Source organism: Myxocyprinus asiaticus, chromosome 43 (genome assembly GCF_019703515.2).
Source record: "Myxocyprinus asiaticus isolate MX2 ecotype Aquarium Trade chromosome 43, UBuf_Myxa_2, whole genome shotgun sequence".
NCBI lineage: Eukaryota > Metazoa > Chordata > Actinopteri > Cypriniformes > Catostomidae > Myxocyprinus > Myxocyprinus asiaticus.
The window spans coordinates 14987750-15005571 of record NC_059386.1 but is presented as its reverse complement, the minus strand read 5'-3'; the positions used below and the strand labels follow the sequence as shown (position 1 = coordinate 15005571).

The window sequence follows — 17822 nt, the reverse complement described above, 5'->3', positions numbered from 1 at the left end:
CAGAATGTTCAAAATGTTAGAGACGCAATCATAGATAAACCTTGACAAGAACAGACTTGGATAAGGAAGCGAAAATTACAAAGCCGGTGTCTCAAAACACTAGTTGGCCATCAATTACAGGCTCAAACCGCTCAAAGTAAAAGCAGACGAAAAATCAAGTGATGGAAAAAGGCCAATTTTCAAATCACACAATTAACAAGACAAATAAAGAAACAAGTCCAGGTTCTTTTCCCCACATGTCTGTATTTCATTTTACTTTTGTTTTTCTTTTTTTTTAATGGAGTGATACATCAACATAAATTGAGATTTTTAGAGGCCTTACATTACAAGTTCTTGACACAAAGTCCTCTTTTATTAGCTATTAAGAAAAAAAAAAAAAAACATCAACATTTTCTGTAGATTCAGCAAGATATGTTTAGAATTTGTAACAGAAGTCAAAAAAGAAGCCCTCCTAAAACGGGATCTGTTATCCAAACGCCCCAATTCTTATCCGATATATTGAACAATAGCCCACCCTAAGCACCCCTCCCACCCAAAACCCATGACTCTCTCACACCATAGCAGATATCCCCTTTTAAATTAAACATGGAGGAAAACAAGACAAATAAGTCTGCAGAGGCTCTTTACATAAAACAGACTTGAAAAGACAAACACTTAAAAAGAGGACACAAAAAAGGTGGCATGACAACCTACTCATTAACTTTTGTTACCTGTTTAAGGATGTAGGCCTCCCTAAGTGTGTTTAGATCACAAAGAGTAAAGCATTCAAGGCTCTTTCCCTTCCTTTGTTTTTTCTTTACCGGGCTGATTGAAGCGCTTGCCTCTTCTCAAGCAAATGGAGAGGTAACAACCTTAAACAACCAGCAGTTTTTTTTTTTTTCTGTCAATGTTACAGCCATTTTTTACATTGAAAACACTGATTTTTTTTTTCTTTGGATGAGAGAGTTCCTTTTAAATACATTATTGATAACATGCAGGTTTACCCTCGTAGTCTCCTTTCTGCACCACAAATCGAAGTATTGCGCAAGACATATGGATCCTGGATTGCTTGCGGTATTAAATAAAAAGGGAGATACATGTGTGCAAACTCAATGCCCACAAACAGAACTCTTGCTATAGTTATTAGCATGGCACATAACCTTAAACGTATAATGTACAGGAAGTCGGAGCCTTTGCACAGCGAAATCTCCAGTCGCCGGATTTCTACGATTTTACTCAACAATAAAAGTACAGTGAAGAAAGGAAAAAAAGAAAACAATAGGTCTGAAAAAAAAAAAAAAAAAAAAAAGATTTGGTAAACAGTTCTTGCAAATCCTGCCCCTCTTAAAAAACACAATAAAGCAACTAAAATGACTTTGTTTTGCTTTTGGTATAAGCAAAGACAAGGCTTCAATCAATTGTATTTGTGGAAAATGGTCCACTCTAGAGAATACAGTCGTTTAGAAGAACTATAGAAATACTAGCACTGAAGATACTGAATACTAATAATAATTAGACACAATACATTATTCAGACAAATTGAAAATCAATAAATGGGCTTTTAAAGTTTCAAATGTTCAACCGGTGGGACTTTATGATAAGCTTTTGATAAGAAAAGGCAAGGCAGAATTTTGTCCAATTCTATGTGCTACTAAAGTGTGTTATAGGTGTGATGAGATACAAGATGTAAGGCATGTACTCTCATTCTCTGGATGAGGTGGATGTTAAACATCTCAATCACTTTCCACACAATTATTTTACTCTTTTAACTGCCAAAGCAGGGTGACAGAATGTCTGCATCAAATTCAAGATTTAAAGTAGAATTAGGGGCCTTCAACCGTAGCTACGCAGTTCTAGCATGCAGTGGATTACGGTAAAAGTGTGCGAATTCACAGAATTAAAGAGTGACGGACTACAAAATGGAGGAACCAAAACAAGAAAGTAAAAAACACACAAGCAGACATGATCACTCCTCAAACCATCTCATGGGCCTCTTAGGATGGCTTTCAGTCTTTTGCATTTTGTAGTTTGAGTTACAAACAGGAAGAAAACAACTGAAACAGAGTAAACATAACATTTGGTTGAGGGAACACTTGAAAATATAAATGTACATAAAAATGTGTCAACACTTGAGTTATTAATGCACTCCCCTTATCTATAATTGGCATAATGAAGTTTTTTCCCCACATATTTTTTCATTAACAAAAACATATTTTGTTGTTTTATGTCATATGATTTTTTTTTTATTTTTTTTTTTTAGCTTTAACGATATTATCATACTTGCTTTGGGTATTCACAAATAAGCACTCTATATAATTATGTTGGGCCCAAAATTCCCATGCCAAGCACACAATAAACAACATTAAAGAAATTCTGCTGAGCAAATATTGGTTTAAAAAAAAAAAAAAAAAAAAAACAGAAATAAATCTAATTTATAAACGCAAATTTACAAAATGGATTTTTTTTTTCTTTTTTAAACTACTGAATCTAAGAAGCTCTTACACCACCCCAATGCTATTTCTATATATATATTCTGTATTTAATATACACATGTAATATTCATTCATCTTGATTTTCCAACTGTTAGAGAACTTACATTTCTTTTCATCTATATCAATAAATAAATAAGAACCATGGTTTTTTTTCACTACGCCCTCTTCATGGTATTGTGCGATTCTCCCCTGATCTTGTCCAGGAGAGTTTTGCATGTAGGGGGCATCACCTCTACCAGAAAAAGTAAGAATGAGAAGGAAAAGAGAGACAAAAAAGAGAGAGAGAAAGAAATGGATGAGGGAGAGAGGGAGTGGTAGGCAGCTGCTGTAGGTTACTACGCCTGGTTGTTGGTGCCATTCTTGTCGGGGGAGTTGGCTACGTTGATGGAGTTGGCAGTGCCGTCCGGCTGCACGCTGTCCTTTCGTGGAGGCATTCTCTCGTTTATTCGGTCCAGACCGCGTGCTTCTTCGAAGCTCTGGATCTTGTGTTGAGGGTTGAAGCCTTGGATGGCTGGAGATGTAGTGGGAAAGTAGGAAGTTAGCTAATGCTAGCATCATGTTAACTTTGAGATAACAGCAATGGCAACAATCCTGGTATAAACGTGAGTACATTATAGCCACTTTTCCACCATCGGGCCGAAGAGTTCTCATCGCAAAACCATACCATTCCGATCCGGGCCAGATAGCGTGGTATCAGTTTCTTTTTCCACTGTGGTGTGGGTAAAATCAGGAGAATGTCCTTACCAGATCCATCTTTTGGGGACGGCGTGAGAAGTAAACATTGCAGCGAGTGCGCTATGGAGGACGATCGCATGTTCCAGTTTTTAGTATTGCTTTTCTCCCCTGGTTTTACACTGCTAATACACAGAGTAGACACAGCCCATGTCAATAAAATGAAAGCTAAGAGAAAAAGACGAGAAGTTTACCCTCATGAGGGCTTGTGTATGCCACCGGACACGAACATGCAGAAAGTTAAAAGTTCCCAGACTAGCTAAAAGGATATTTATTGATCAAATATAATATAAGTATTATATAAAAATAGTATATGAGAGTATATTGATATATTTTGAGTTTTAATGAGCTAGTAATCTACTTCCCTGTCGAAAAAGGCGTGTAGAAAAATAAATGTAGTTTACATTTCTAGTCAAACCATCATCATAAAATAATGAAGATCCGCAAAAACATACACCATTTGTTATTAACTTTTATTTATTTATATAATATTAGCAAACTTTGCAAGCTAGAAACAAATTAATCCGCTACAAGTTACCTTGGCATTGGCAAATTGACAATCGTGAGTCGCCACGTACTAAAGCCATTCAACCAGCACGTTTGAGAACGGTTGAGTACGTTTAGCTAACCGTGCCATGAATTCCAATCTTCTTTTACAATCGTGCCGTGCTGAACCGCGCTCTAGTGGAAATGCTACTGTAACTGTTCCATACCGTGCTCAGAACCATTCAGCCCGATGGTGGAAAAGAGGCTTTTGTTTCCTTTTTGCGTTTTAGTGCATTTAGCTACAGTTTTAAGTTTGTTGAGAACAAAACAAAGAAAACATTTTTGTGTGTGTGTTTAAAATAGCGGAGTCAATCAAATTATTGGCATGACTGCATTTCAATCTTGATTAGTGAATTCATGTTAATGGCAAAACAACCTGCGTGGCCTCGGAGAGTTTTACTATGGCACACTTTGTTATGAATGACTAATACATGCTAATAAAATATAAAAAATGTATATAAAAATATAAAATATAATATAATATCATCATCATACCACACAGCAAGAATAGCATTCCAGTTAATTATTACAAATACACTTAACATGACAAAGCAAACAAAGACAAAAACAAAAAAAACTAAACTTCTTTTAAAAACATGTTTTTTTTTAGCATCTGTAGCATGCGGTCGATTAATAGAAAATAATTTGACTCGTCCCTCAGTTTGTAAAAACAAAAATTGTGTTTACGGTAATGCATTTACAATGGAAGTTTATGAAGCAAGGAGGGTAGAAAAGCAGTAATGTGAAGTTCATATTTATGTTAAGCGCTTAAATTAATACAGTCATACAAAAATGTGTTTAGGCTGTGAAGTTGTCAAAATTGTCCAACAGTGTGAATAATGTTCTAGGTGAATTCACTTGTAGTCACGTGTAACCAAGAAACTGTAGGATTTTTTTCGTTGTGAATAGTCCCTTTTAGGTATCCTTTCACATATAATATGAAGGTTACAAAGTTGACCGCTTAACATGGTAATTAATTTCTGTGTAAATGGACAGCATGCCACAGATACTGTCAACAGAGCTTGACTTGAACCTAGAACATTCTTTAACTGGGATCAACAATACAAAGATGTTACATATGCAGATGTATTTATTAAGGATACTAATCACATTATTCTGCGGCAAGCCCTCTAACTACACTGTAGAACAAATCCAGCCACTAAATTAGCTTGTCTACCAACAGGGGGCCATTCTTTGCAAATCCTCGGTGGATAAAATCAAGTCCAGTCATACTTTTTCTTCTTGTTGCATTACATACAAGTACGTCACATAACAGAATTTAAATGGGTTGCGAATGTAGTTTCGCATTGCCTTTAAATATTTAGATGAACAAATAAAACTAAATGAAATAAATGACAAATAAACATCAATAAAATAAAAGAGTAACTAGTGAACGTAACTAGTACTGTATGTGTACTACATAGACACAGAAATAAATAAAAAGCAGAAACAACAAAAAGACAAAAGACACACAAAGGACAGTTATTCATGGGGGGAGGGTGACAGACAAACACTGAGAAGATTCTATTGATGTCTTGCATACCTTGAGCTTCCTCTGCTTCTATGGTGGCTGTGTAAGCGTGAGTAGTAGTGCCATGCCCAAAACGAACGGGGAAAGAGAGTGAGTCAAGTTATCAATGCAATCACAAGTCCATTCAAAAACCCACATCTCCCATTCATTCAATTTCCCCTCCCACCATCAGTTCAAATGCTACACAGAAATAAACTTGAGAAGAGTTAATTGAGTGAAGAAGCTTTATCAAAAAAATTCTAGAGCAGTTTGTTTTTGAGAAACCATGCTTCTGAACCAGAGACACTAGGCACTTTAAACATTTCTGCAATGGACTGGAGCCTATTTTTAAAGCTGAAGGTATACAATAGCCAAACATGGAGAGGCTTTTAGTGTAAAACTTCACGCAATATACTGTATATGCATGATGACAGTTTATTTGTGGTCTTCACAGGAAGATGAGAAGCAAGGTTGGTTTGAGCGATGTCTCAGTTTTTTTCTATTTTCAGCTACTGAAGAATCCTTGTATTTACTTCCCCTCCCCAAGTTCACCACTAAGACTATATAATCAAGAGACAGTGTTGTATGACTTCACTTTGACTTGATGTTTGTCCTATAGAGTGTGCAGGCCATTCTTTACAAAAACTCAGCAGGCCTGAAAGGGTAAACATGCTTTTTGAATATAGTTGTTTTGTCATTGAGTTTGAATTCGGCTTGTGTCATTTCCCAAACCTGTTCTCCCTCTACTCCCAATTTCCTGTCCACACTATATTGCCATCATCAACTAGATTTAAAAACTTCCTGAAGAAAACTTGAGGGGTTCTTACCCCTGCACAATGCTAGGGTTTTGTGGGTGGTTGCCAGGGCATTGCTATATGGTTGCTAATGTGATTTGGGTGGTTACTAGGGTGTTATGGGTGGTTGCCAGGGAGTTTCTAGACAAGAAAATACTAGGGCATTGCCATGCGCTTCCTAGAATATTCTGGGTGGTTATGGCGTTGCTAGTTGGTTGTGAGGGTGTTCTGGGTGTTGCCAGGGAGTTGCTAGGGCATTGCTATACAGTCCCTAGGGCATTCTAAGTGGTTGTTAAGGTATTGCTAGTTGGTTGCAATGGTGTTCTGCATGGTTGTTAAGGTGTTGCCAGGTGGTTGCGAGGGTCTTCTGGATGGTTGCCAGGAATCTGCTAGGCAGGCAGTTGTAGGGCTCTATGATTTCTGCAATGTGGAAAACACGGACGGAATCGTGGAATCCAGTCGTAAAACCAGAATTAACTATAAAATGCTAATGAGAGAAATTTATGTCAAGGAATTTGACATTTTTGGGATAAAATTAATGTATGAATGAAAAATAATAAAATTACAATCGTAATATGTCCTAGTGTGATGATTAAACCTGAAAAGGCTGTGATTTAAATTAATGTGTGAAGGCACCAGCTCATATACTGACAACAATGCATTGGTCCCTTACAAGGCTAAATAGTGTCTGATCATTAGCATTATGCATGCTCTGTGTAGCAGATGACAGAAAGCAGAGCACTCATTAACCTTGAAGTGCACAGCACATGCAGACTCTATATTTATATAATTAAAATCGCAGACTTTCGCGGTTTAATAAGCACAATAAACCATACTGCGAACTGCTCATCCGGAAGTGAAAGCTACCATCAAACAGAAACTAAAAGGACTTCACTTCAAAATAAAAGCTCAATTTAACTAGACGTGTGAAATTGAAGAAATTGCCACAGAAATATATCACTACTATATAGTAACATGTAATCTTCAAGGTAATAGTAATAATAATGACAATAATATATCAATTATAATTACATTATACATTATTTAACCAATATCTCACAAGCAAGAATGCTTTTGTACTAAATAAAAGCTTTTTTCAATGATTTCCTTAATACTGTGATGCTTTGCTGTGCAGCACTGTATCTGACAAAACATACTTTTTGTAATGATTGTGCTGTGAGGATCTGAATAGAAGCACTTCATTTGATAAAAAATAATGGAATGGTATGTTGAAAAGTAAATGTTCTATTTTCATCTGATAAAGTTTTTAAATTCATTTGACTAGACAGTTATTTGATGATAAAATGTAAACTTTAAAACACGGAATACAGAAATAATAAAATGGAAAACACAGAATTTAGGAATAAATCAATTGAATTTGGAAAATATAAAATAGATTTCATAGGGCCCTAAGGTAGTTGCTAGAGAATTGCTATGCATTTCCTAGGGTATTTTTTTGTGGTTGTTAAGGTGCTGCTAGGTGGTTGTGATGGTGTTCTGGGTTGTTGCCAGGGAGCTGCCAGGCAGGTAGCTGCTAGGGCATTGCTATGCAGTTCCTAAGGTATTTTGTGTTGCATACTCGTTTTCTTTTTAATTCCTAACAATAAGCAATAGTAATAGTAATGCTTGCCTTAGCTAGCATCATTAACAAAAGTGACAAAAAGGCCATTTTCATTTTAATGTAGTGTTTCCAACAGTTTTTGTTACAATATTTATTTCTAACATTTAGATTTAGGGGCATATATGGTTTCAGTAGAAACAAACTCGACTGTGTTAATGTGGCGTTAGTAGGAGGGCAGCAGCATGGAAGCAGCATGCAGCAGGCTGGTGAATTTTAAAGTTAGCCAGGAGAAGCAGCATGGCACACAGACAGGCAATGGCTAAATTGGGTCATATTGCATCATAGTCATAAGCTCACAGGAGCTCCTCTCACTGTGACAGCACCACCCACAGCAGCTTCTTGGCACTCGCTACAATCTTAGCAGCATTTGAACGTTTTTCAGGTCCCTGTCAGGACAGGAAATTTGAAGTGTGTCGATCAACAGCGATATAATTTACAGAGATGGAATATTTGAGGAGGTTTTGGTAATGAAGGGAATTTTTGGAATCGATGATGGGTGTGCTGTACCGTGAGGGAGGTCGGGCTGTCGGGCAAGGCGATGACAGAGACAGACAGAGGGAGATAGGTAAAGACAGAAAGACTGAGAAAGAGAGAGCAAGTTTGAGAAGGAGATTAGTGGAGAACAGGTATCACCCTAAACACCACAGCATAGCAAGTGCAAAAATTACAGGGGCGAGACTTACCGCTCTGTAGGGTCTGTCTGCCTCCTGACAGCACACCCAGAGGCAACGTTCCAGTCGGGGTCAAGCCCTTTAACTGCAACACACTCTCATTCTCCTCTCTGCAAACACACAAACGCAGGGTTAAGGCTGGTTACAACATCATATAATCAGTACCTGTAAAATCTCAATTTCATGATAAACAATTGTGTATATTTCAGAGATTAATCATGTTAAATATTGACAGAGCCATTACAAAAAGCAGAATAGCATTATGATGTCTGTTTGTGTGAAATACAAATATCGTTGTTTAAGCTGAGAGATATTGTGTAAAGAGTAAGTGTGTGTGGACGTGAGTGCAAAATCTTTGGTCATAAGAGCTTTGTATGCATAGCATGTAATTTCACCTAAGAACAGAGAAAACTCTGGCCATCTTGCCAATGGCACGAATCTTATTTCGGATCACCTCCTTGCGGACTGCCGGGGCACCACCTGCCACATGCATGAAAGAAAAGGAAGAGAGAGACAGGGAGATGGATAGGGAGACATAAATGTTTATCTGTCCACTTAAAGTAAAAGAAAAATTCCAGAAAAATAAACTGACTAAAGAAAAAAAATATTATATATACTCACCGTTTCCAAAAATGTTTTTTAATTGACAAGGGGAAAAAAGCAAAAGAGTATTGCATATTCATAACTTCAACAGTCTTATCATAAAAATTAACATCTGCAAACATCCTAATTGGCTAGATATAAGTACTCTAGATCAAATGAGGCATTACATACTGAACTCCCTAAAGGAATAAATAAACCCCAGCTCCCCAACCCCAAAGGCTCACAGACACACAGAGGAAGTGTGTCAGGCCAAGTTAAAATTATGCACCATTGAAAAAATAAAAAGAGGACAAATCAAATGGGCATCAAGAACAGTAAATGGGACACTGTATTCCTTCATGACAGCTCCTCAGATGTGAAGGGGAGGAGGTGGGTGTGCTCAGAATGGGTTTATCTGGTTTCATTTCAGCTGAAGAGATAGAACTGTACTTCATGGGTCTTGAGTTATGAGTGTTCATCATTTGAATTTAAATGAAGTGGCTGAATTGAGAGCTAGGTTGTCTTAGCTCAGGTAAATCCTTGGGTTTGCAAAGGGTACTGCTTATTTGGTTAGAAGTTTAATGCTAAAAAAGTAAACAAGCTAAATGGAAAGGCTTTAAAGGTTTTAGTACAAAATAAATGTGTTTGTCACACTGTATTTCCTGTCCCTGCAGTGTTATATGCATCAAAAAGATGAAATGATACAGTGAGAAAACCATTTCTCACAATTAGTGCTGAGCTCATATCCAAGGCAACTTGCACACAAGAATATAGTGTCCTAAATAGCAATATATGGGTCATTCACTTTATTTAACTTATTTAATGAAAAGAGGGGTATGCTGTTATTAAATTGAGCTGACATCCATATTAAGAGGTCGATAAGAAAGGGGAAAGAAGAATAGGTTAAGCAAGGACACAATTTCCAATGCAAATTTTCACAATTGTTTATTACGCTCGAGTTCTTGAGTGGGAATGAGGGGATCAAACATCCTGTGTTTTGACGGGCTGCATCTTAACATCAATACTTGATATAAAGAAGGGCTTAATATAAGGTAAGACCAAATCTAAGACAGGCTAAGTTAATAATAAATAAAGTGATCATTTGACATGTTTTTACCTTCACAGGTATCATCTCCCTCTGACATGAGTTCATCATCTGAACAGATGTTTAACACGTTGACCAGCATCTCTGTTACTGAAAACATACAAGAGAGGACTAGTTTTAACACACACCATCTTACCAAAAACATATGTACTTTTAATGCTAATTACCAGCTTATGCATTACAATTATGTATGTATGGATATTTAAATATTGTTTTACACTTATGTTTGTTTATATTTGTTATGCTAATATCTCAGTAACTTAAATACAATACAATTCTGCAAATCCATTTCAAATGGGGGTTAAAATCCCAAAAGGTTGAGTGTGTAACTCCCGTTTGCTCTTTACCTTTCTCCCCGACGAAGGGCAGTGACCACGTGAACACATCCATGAAGTTGGGCAGCCAGTACGGGTGAGGAGAGCAGTTAAACTGCCGGATGTTCATAACGTTGTTCTCATATTTCAACACAGCAGCTTGGGGGGGTCAAAGTAGCAAAGGGTCAGAAAACCTATGCTAATGTAAAGGTTTGTTTTTTGTTTTTTAAGAAGAGGAGGGATAAACCAAAATAATTTTTTGTGGTAATCAAAATTATGCCACAAATGCTGTTGATTGATCTTAACCTGTATTGAACCCAGAATATTCCTTTAAGACCTCTTACCTTTATTGTTATACACATCCAAATAGTTTGGTGCAGAGAAGATTGTGATTAATGAGGGGAAGCCTGTTGTCTGACTTTTTCTGTACATTCGATACCTGCAAGAGAGTCAGTAAAGTGGGACAGAAATCGACAGGAAAAGAGTTAATCTAAGAGCCATTCAAACAGGATGTGAACTCAAGAGTGTGGTGTGCAATGGACTCACCCTGCATCCTGGGCTTCATGTGCTCTTATAACTGACAACAAGTTATTATTCATCAGAAAGTCACATACTGCTGGGTAACTGTCAGAAATGGAGAGAGAGGTGTAATTAGTGATTCCAGTGGTCTGTCAATCAAAACCTCAGTGACTAACATTGAGAGCTTCTATAAATGTGCGATAGAGTAGGCAGCTATCAAACATTTATGTGAGTGGACTGCCTGTGGGCTGGAGTACCTGTAGAAATAGGAACATCCTCGCACACTGTTGTGACAAAAGTGGTCAGAGTTTTTTTCGCTGCCATAGTCCTCACCGGGGTCAGACCACAACAGGTCACACATCGGCCCGAAAGCTGGCGGCTCTTTAAACCTGTCTAACTACAGAATAACATTCCAAACACAACAATCACCAGACGGCAAAAACTCAACCATTCTGTTCTCCAAAACTAAATCAAGCACTGCAACAACAGTGTCAATCTGTTTGCATTTACTTACAATTTAAAAGCTGTTGAAACTCCAGTTTTCTTGTCAAGGAAACAGTCTTGTACTTCCAATATAGACCATATTAATATAATTATTATCAATTCAGATTCCACTTAATGATTCTGGTTCCTTACAATTCCATTAACGATTCTTTTAGTACTCGCAATCTGATTCGGTGAGTTGTTAAAATGTTTTAAATTGACAACTCGTTAGTTCAAGACAGATTTGTTTCATTTAAACAATAAAAAAAAAAAAAACACCACACAAGAGTTATTACCTCGCAAATTGGACTGCACTGGTCATGCCAGTATGTTTGTTATTGTGTAAAACCATCAAGGACATCCATTTATAAAGATGCATTGTCTATTTATTGGCTTTGTATTGTTATGTGGCAGCCAGTCTTTCTCTTTTATCACATTCTTTTAATTAGATTAGATTCAGACACAACCATTTCTTTTTTTTAATGGTGCTGTAGATTCAGTAGCACTACACCGCTGCCACTAAAGCGGTCAAATAAAAGAAAAAATTCTAATATTTGTCAAATTTAAGAGAAAAATGCACATTTTGGATGTGTGCCAAGTGCTGAATTTTCTTTTAAACTGACTGCATCTAAAAACACACTTCTCCTGCATAAGACACTGCATACAAGTCAAAGACGTCGGTAACACTTTAAGGTTAAAATGTTTTACATTAGTTAACAGCACAAGTTAACATGAACTAACAATGAACCATATTTTTTGTTTAATGTTAATTTCAATATATGGTAATACATTTTTTTAAATCAAAAGTTTTATATTAACATTAGTTGATGCACTATGAACTAACATGATCTAACACTGAGCAATTGTATTTTTTTATTAACTAACATAAACATAGATTATTATAAATGCTGTAAAAAAAAATATTTTTAGTTCATGACAACTCATGCAATAAGGAATGCTAATGAATGGACTTTATCGTAAAGTGTTACCAAGACGTCCGTTTAGTGCATGCTTACACAGCAAAAGACAAACGCTCTTGGAATGAACGGCCCTCTTAGGTGGAGGTCTGTGGCAGTTGAATCTTGACAATGCCTTGGCTTGCTCTTATGAGCTTCTCGCTGCATAAGCATTAGGTATGTAAATGCAATTTGTTTTGAATGAAAAACACTTTGGTATCGCTGGTGTTATGAAGACTGTGTCTGTGGTAGTACTACGGCACCCGTTTAGGCTAATGTGCTACACTAGGTTAACACAGATTAACCTAGATGTAGGAGACAAGGTCGACTTAAAAATCAGATGTCTTTTAGATTTTCCCCTCTACCTGAAATTCAACAAACTTACTTTCCGAATGTCGTCGAGGCAGGTGATCTCAGGGGAAAGGCCTCCGTGAACACACAGGAACTGCTGGTTGAGCAGAGCGGCCAGGGGAAGGCAGTCAAAGGCCTCCATGCAAGCATCATACACGCACTCTGAGTACTTAATCTTGCCTGTAAAGAGAGCGCCACAATAAAAATGTATCTCTAAACAGGTGCAGGAGTGCACAAGCTTTTCCAACCAAGACTGTCACACTGTCCTTTTGACATACAGCAGTAATGCTGGGTGGGTGAGGGCAGACTGGGGCTTGCTAACTTTCTAGGATGGAGGAGTAGTTGAAGAAGGAGGTCGCATGCCTTGTTAGGTGATGTCACACTAGGCCGGTGTGCTAATTGAGAGGAACTGAGGAAACCAGTGCAGTGGGAGGCTGATTAAAGGAGGCTGAGGCCAGAGACAGGTTACATGCGGAACAAGCCGCATACCGGCAGTGAAAAATTTACATTTCAAAACAGGACAGCTGCACGGTGTATTGTAAACATCAGTAGCGACAGATGAGAAACAGGCTGCCTCGTGATGAGCGGAGAACAACATTGCAATCCAGCGGTAAGTGGGGAATTGGCACTCATCATTGTCAAAGGCTCTTTGATGAGTTGGATGAAGTTTCTCTGCAGCAGAGACTCCAAACAGCCAGCCTCGTTCTAGGTTAAATGAGTGCATTAACAGTCAGGATTATGCAGATATAAATGTTATTGGCCATTGGTCACAGGGTGGCTTCTGATTGGCTAAATTAAGGAGTTTTCACACGGTGCGGTGTAGGAATGGGCGATATATCGAATATTCATGAAACAATTGTGATGATTTTGCTGCAGATATAATTAATTAATTCATTCATAATTAATTATAATTAAGAATATTGTGAATATCGCAATGATTTTATGCCCTCTTTATTTGGGCACTACGTTTCCTAAAGTGTGCGTCTTCACACTAATTTCTCGATCTTTCAAGGCAGCACAGCCTTTGTAACGAGGAACATTGTACACTGTCAAATACACACTTGTCATTCAGTTTTCCACTAAAATAAAGGCTACAGGTAAAGTAAATACGACAGAAATATAGTATTGTATAAAACAAATGATTCAGTATTATGATAATAAACTTGGCTGGTTCCCACAATAATAATTCAGTATTATAATATTATTCAATGGGTTGAACTGTAGTTTTTTTCACACACTGTTCATTCACAAAAATGTTTTAGTAAAAATATATGTAGGTAAATAATGATTTCTATTACTATTTATTATCGTATGTTGGTGCATATTAATGAAAATTATTTTAAATATGATGTAACTGTGGAAAACATGCTCTTCATTATTTTTAACTAGATTTTTACTCAGATACAATGAATTGTTAATTTCAAGTTTGGTTGAAATAAAAAAAGTGCAATTTTTGAGGAAATAAAATAATTATTGGGATATATAGAAAATAATAAAGAGATATAATTTTTGTGTCCATATTGCTCAGCTCTAGTGCAGATTCCATTTTACGTCAAAGTTTATTTATCATGAGAGCTGTTTTCTGAATTGGTAATTGGTATAAAATCAATCTTGAATACATAGCGTGTTCAACTCACCTTAATGACAAGCAGAACTGATGCCCTGTAAGCAGATCAATTTGTCATTGCTGCTTGAAAATATTGCTTTCTTTTAAGAAGCTAGCATGTTTTATATCTCTTGAAATGCATCCACTGTGAATCTATGCAACCCCTAATTGGCAGTAGAGCATGTTTGTTCATTACTTAATTTTGGGTAAAAGGAAACACTCAGTAGGTATTTTTTTTCAAATGTTAATCAAACTGCAGTTCAAAACGCAATTGCAATATTTTTGTAAATAAATCGCAATTATATTTTTTGTCCGAATCGTTCAACCCTAATGCAAATCTTTGGTGTGAGGGATGAACGTCGAAGGTTTCAGCTAGCTGTCAGCATTTGTCGTGACTGTGATGACAGCTCCTGTAAATCTATATGGAGAGTGAAGGGCCCTGACGAGTGCCAAAGGATGTGATTGAGCTCTCCACCCGCGCTTCGTCATCTAATACTCTTAAGACAATCTCTCTTGGGATGCCACGATGGGCAAAACATTGCCATGACACACATACAGACACAGACGGACACTCTGAGGTGTTCAAGAGCTGAGCTTACATTCTTGTTTAAAGGTGAAGTATTCTGTGAGATGCCGACACTCGTGGTTGCCTCTGAGGAGGAAGAGGGTGGTCGGGTGGGTGATCTTCAGTGACCACAGGTAGAGCACACACTGCAGATGCAAAGAGAAAAGGCACATTGCACAAATATGGAACACAGAACATCAATACCAGGAATGGGAATTTAAAAATTACAGTTTTGATTCCACTAAACGGTTCTTTTAGTAGTTAATAATTTGTAAAAAAACAATTGGTCCTGACTACACATATAGAATGCTACTTTTGGTACTAAGGGTTTTTTATGTGCCTGTTTAAACTGTTGCTAATGTGTTTCTTTAACTAAATGTTATTATAGGAATCAGCAAATGCACTCACAATCCTTAAAGGTTCATGAAATGCCCAGTTTCTGCACAGTTCGGTTCTTACCAGTTTCCAACCCTAATCAATGCACTCAATCAAGTAAACAGAATGAGATCAATGTGATTAAGGCAAGAAAAAAAATGTGGGTTACATAAATATAAACACACACAATCTTGGTAAACATGGTCATTAGCATGCCGAATTACACCAAACCGATATGCTGGAAGGCCACAACACAACGGGTTTTAGGTTTAAGAGGATTATACTCCATTCTCCTTGCTTTTCTTTTAAAGGTAGAGTTCACTGTAAAATGAAAATTCAACCATCATTTATTTAACCTCATGGCCCTCCATACCTGTATGCGTATCTGTTGAAGACAAAAAAAGATATTTTGAAGAATGTTCACATTGCTCTTTTCTATTTTACGAAAGAGAATGGGCTCATACTTAAGCACCATAAAAAGTAGTCCATATGTCTTGTGCAATATATTCTAAAGCTATACGAAACAGACTGATATTCTCAAAAAATCGAATTATTCCATTAGGGACCTTAAGGAAGAATGTCATGTACTCCAAAAACACTGAACCACTAACACATCCGAGCTTGCAGAGAGCACACTTTCGTGCACTGGCAAGGCGAAACTATGACTGCGATCTTTTCGCGTTCCCTTCTGATATCACCTCTCAACCCAAAATCACCAACTGACATGTCAGATCTGAAGCTACTGGGGCAAAACGAAACTGTCTGAAGTGATCAAAGATATCGGTGTCTGAAGTTGCTTAAAATCTTGACCTGTCAGTCACTCTTTTCAAATATTCCCTCAGCGCAGTATAAGATCATCTTTATCATCCCATTAAACACCCACCAAGCTTGACAGTTCACACCTGGTTAGGTTAACCACAAAATCTTGCTACGTAACAGCGAACAGGATGGTACTGTTAATCAGCACAAAACACATTTCTCTCTCCATTCACACAGTAAGGATATGGTGAAGTTTAGGTCACTGTTATCTGTTAAGAGGCAAAACAGCAGTGTCTGTCTCATCAACCCGCCGGAAGTCCTGCACCAGAAGCTTTACACTAAGAGAAATATACAAAATAAAGCATTCCCCACACAGCTCTGGGTTCAGTGTTGCGTGTCAGGGTGGGGCGAAGCCTGGTCGCATAACCTACGGAAGCGTTTGATGACTGCAGTGCCCCAGTCAGAGGGCATTAGCAGGTGGTGTGGCGGATGACTGAAGTTCAGTCCTTTGTGGTCTATGATGTCCAGGGAGGGAGTAGGAACTCAGTGTGGCCTTTGTTGTGAAAAACACACACACACAGACTCTATGTGTCTCAGGTGGCTTGCAGTCCCTGGACCTTCAGCTGTGTTTGATGGTATGGATCAGCAGTGTGTCTGCTCTTTTAACCATGACATTTCTCTCATCCCTGAAATATGCAACTAAAGCATGGCGCAGAGGTGGAAGCTTTTTGAGAACTCTCACTCGCTGTTCCATTCAGAACAATATCATGCATCAAGGCCAATGCCATAAAAGCTGCCAGCTGACAACGCAGCAAACAGCTCTCTCTAACAAAAAGCAATTTACGCTCATTTCACATTGCTTGCAAAAATATGCAAATGATCAGTGTTTCAATTGGGGTCCATTAGAATGTTCATTGATTTCTTTTCGGAAAGGAGCTGAAGCTGTGATAAGCATTGGAAACAAGGTGGAAATACGCAGCACTTCATTTGTGAAAAGACGCATTATCGCATTTACCACAAGCGCTCCTGCTAAACACGGTAATGAGGCTGTGTGCACGAACGGTCAGATGCATTTCATGGTCAAATGCCTGTCCTGCGAGGGATTAATGTACACAGTCGGTTATGTCTTGTGTGAATGTAAACAGGTGCAACAAAAAAATAAGGTACGTCAAAATATTCAGTCTGTGCATTAAGCTTTGCAGTGTAAATGCAGCATTAATCTGCTGCTGTCTATTATGTTGTTAATTGACTTTTAATCAAACAACAATATTAAAAAGAAAACAACTCACTTTTAATTTATTTCTTTGTATTTTATAGCCAAGTTTTAAGTTCACTTAACATAAAATGTTTTATTATTATAAGTATTTATTCATATTAATGTATATTATTATTTATCATAATATTCAATTCTTTATTAGTATATATTTATTGACAGACTGTTTATCTGAATAAATACTTAGAAAATCTCAATAATAAAATTAAAAACTTCAAGCAGTGAGGGGCCTTGGCACAGCAAGCAAAGACACCGACTACCACACTCACAAGATCGAATCCAGGGCGTGCTGAGTTACTCCAGTCAGGCTTCCTAAGCAACCAATTGGCCCGGTTGCTAGGGTGGGAAGAGTCACATTGGGTTAACCTCCTCGTGGTCGCTATAATGTGGTTCTCGCTCTCGGTGGGGTGCGTGGGGAGCTGTACGTGGATGCCGCGGAGAATAGCATGAAGCCTCCACAAGCCTATGTAAAAAAAGGCTATGTCTCCACAGAAATGATAAGATGCGCGAATTGACGGTCTCAGATGCTGAGGCAACTGAGATTCGTCCTCCGCCACCCGGATTGAGGCGAGTCACTACGCCACAACGA

The 17822-nt window shown here is 37.7% G+C and overlaps 1 protein-coding gene across 4 annotated transcripts in view; it reads right to left on the bottom strand.

Moving 5' to 3' along the window:
* Nucleotides 1-223: 223 nt before the first annotated feature.
* Nucleotides 224-17822, bottom strand: part of LOC127433645 (serine/threonine-protein phosphatase 2B catalytic subunit gamma isoform-like) — a 49484-nt gene continuing 31885 nt past the window's right edge. For 2 of the 4 annotated variants that reach the window (XM_051685714.1, XM_051685711.1), the window contains 11 exons: nt 14861-14972; nt 12690-12835; nt 11123-11262; nt 10893-10970; nt 10691-10785; nt 10380-10505; nt 10045-10122; nt 8741-8825; nt 8358-8455; nt 5293-5319; nt 224-2982 (listed from right to left, as the gene is read on the bottom strand). In XM_051685714.1, the coding sequence (XP_051541674.1) occupies nt 2807-2982; nt 5293-5319; nt 8358-8455; nt 8741-8825; nt 10045-10122; nt 10380-10505; nt 10691-10785; nt 10893-10970; nt 11123-11262; nt 12690-12835; nt 14861-14972 (1161 nt within the window). In that variant the 3' untranslated portion in view covers nt 224-2806. The remainder of the gene's footprint in view (nt 2983-5292; nt 5320-8357; nt 8456-8740; nt 8826-10044; nt 10123-10379; nt 10506-10690; nt 10786-10892; nt 10971-11122; nt 11263-12689; nt 12836-14860; nt 14973-17822) is intronic. The other 2 variants (XM_051685712.1, XM_051685713.1) reach the window with 2 other exon arrangements.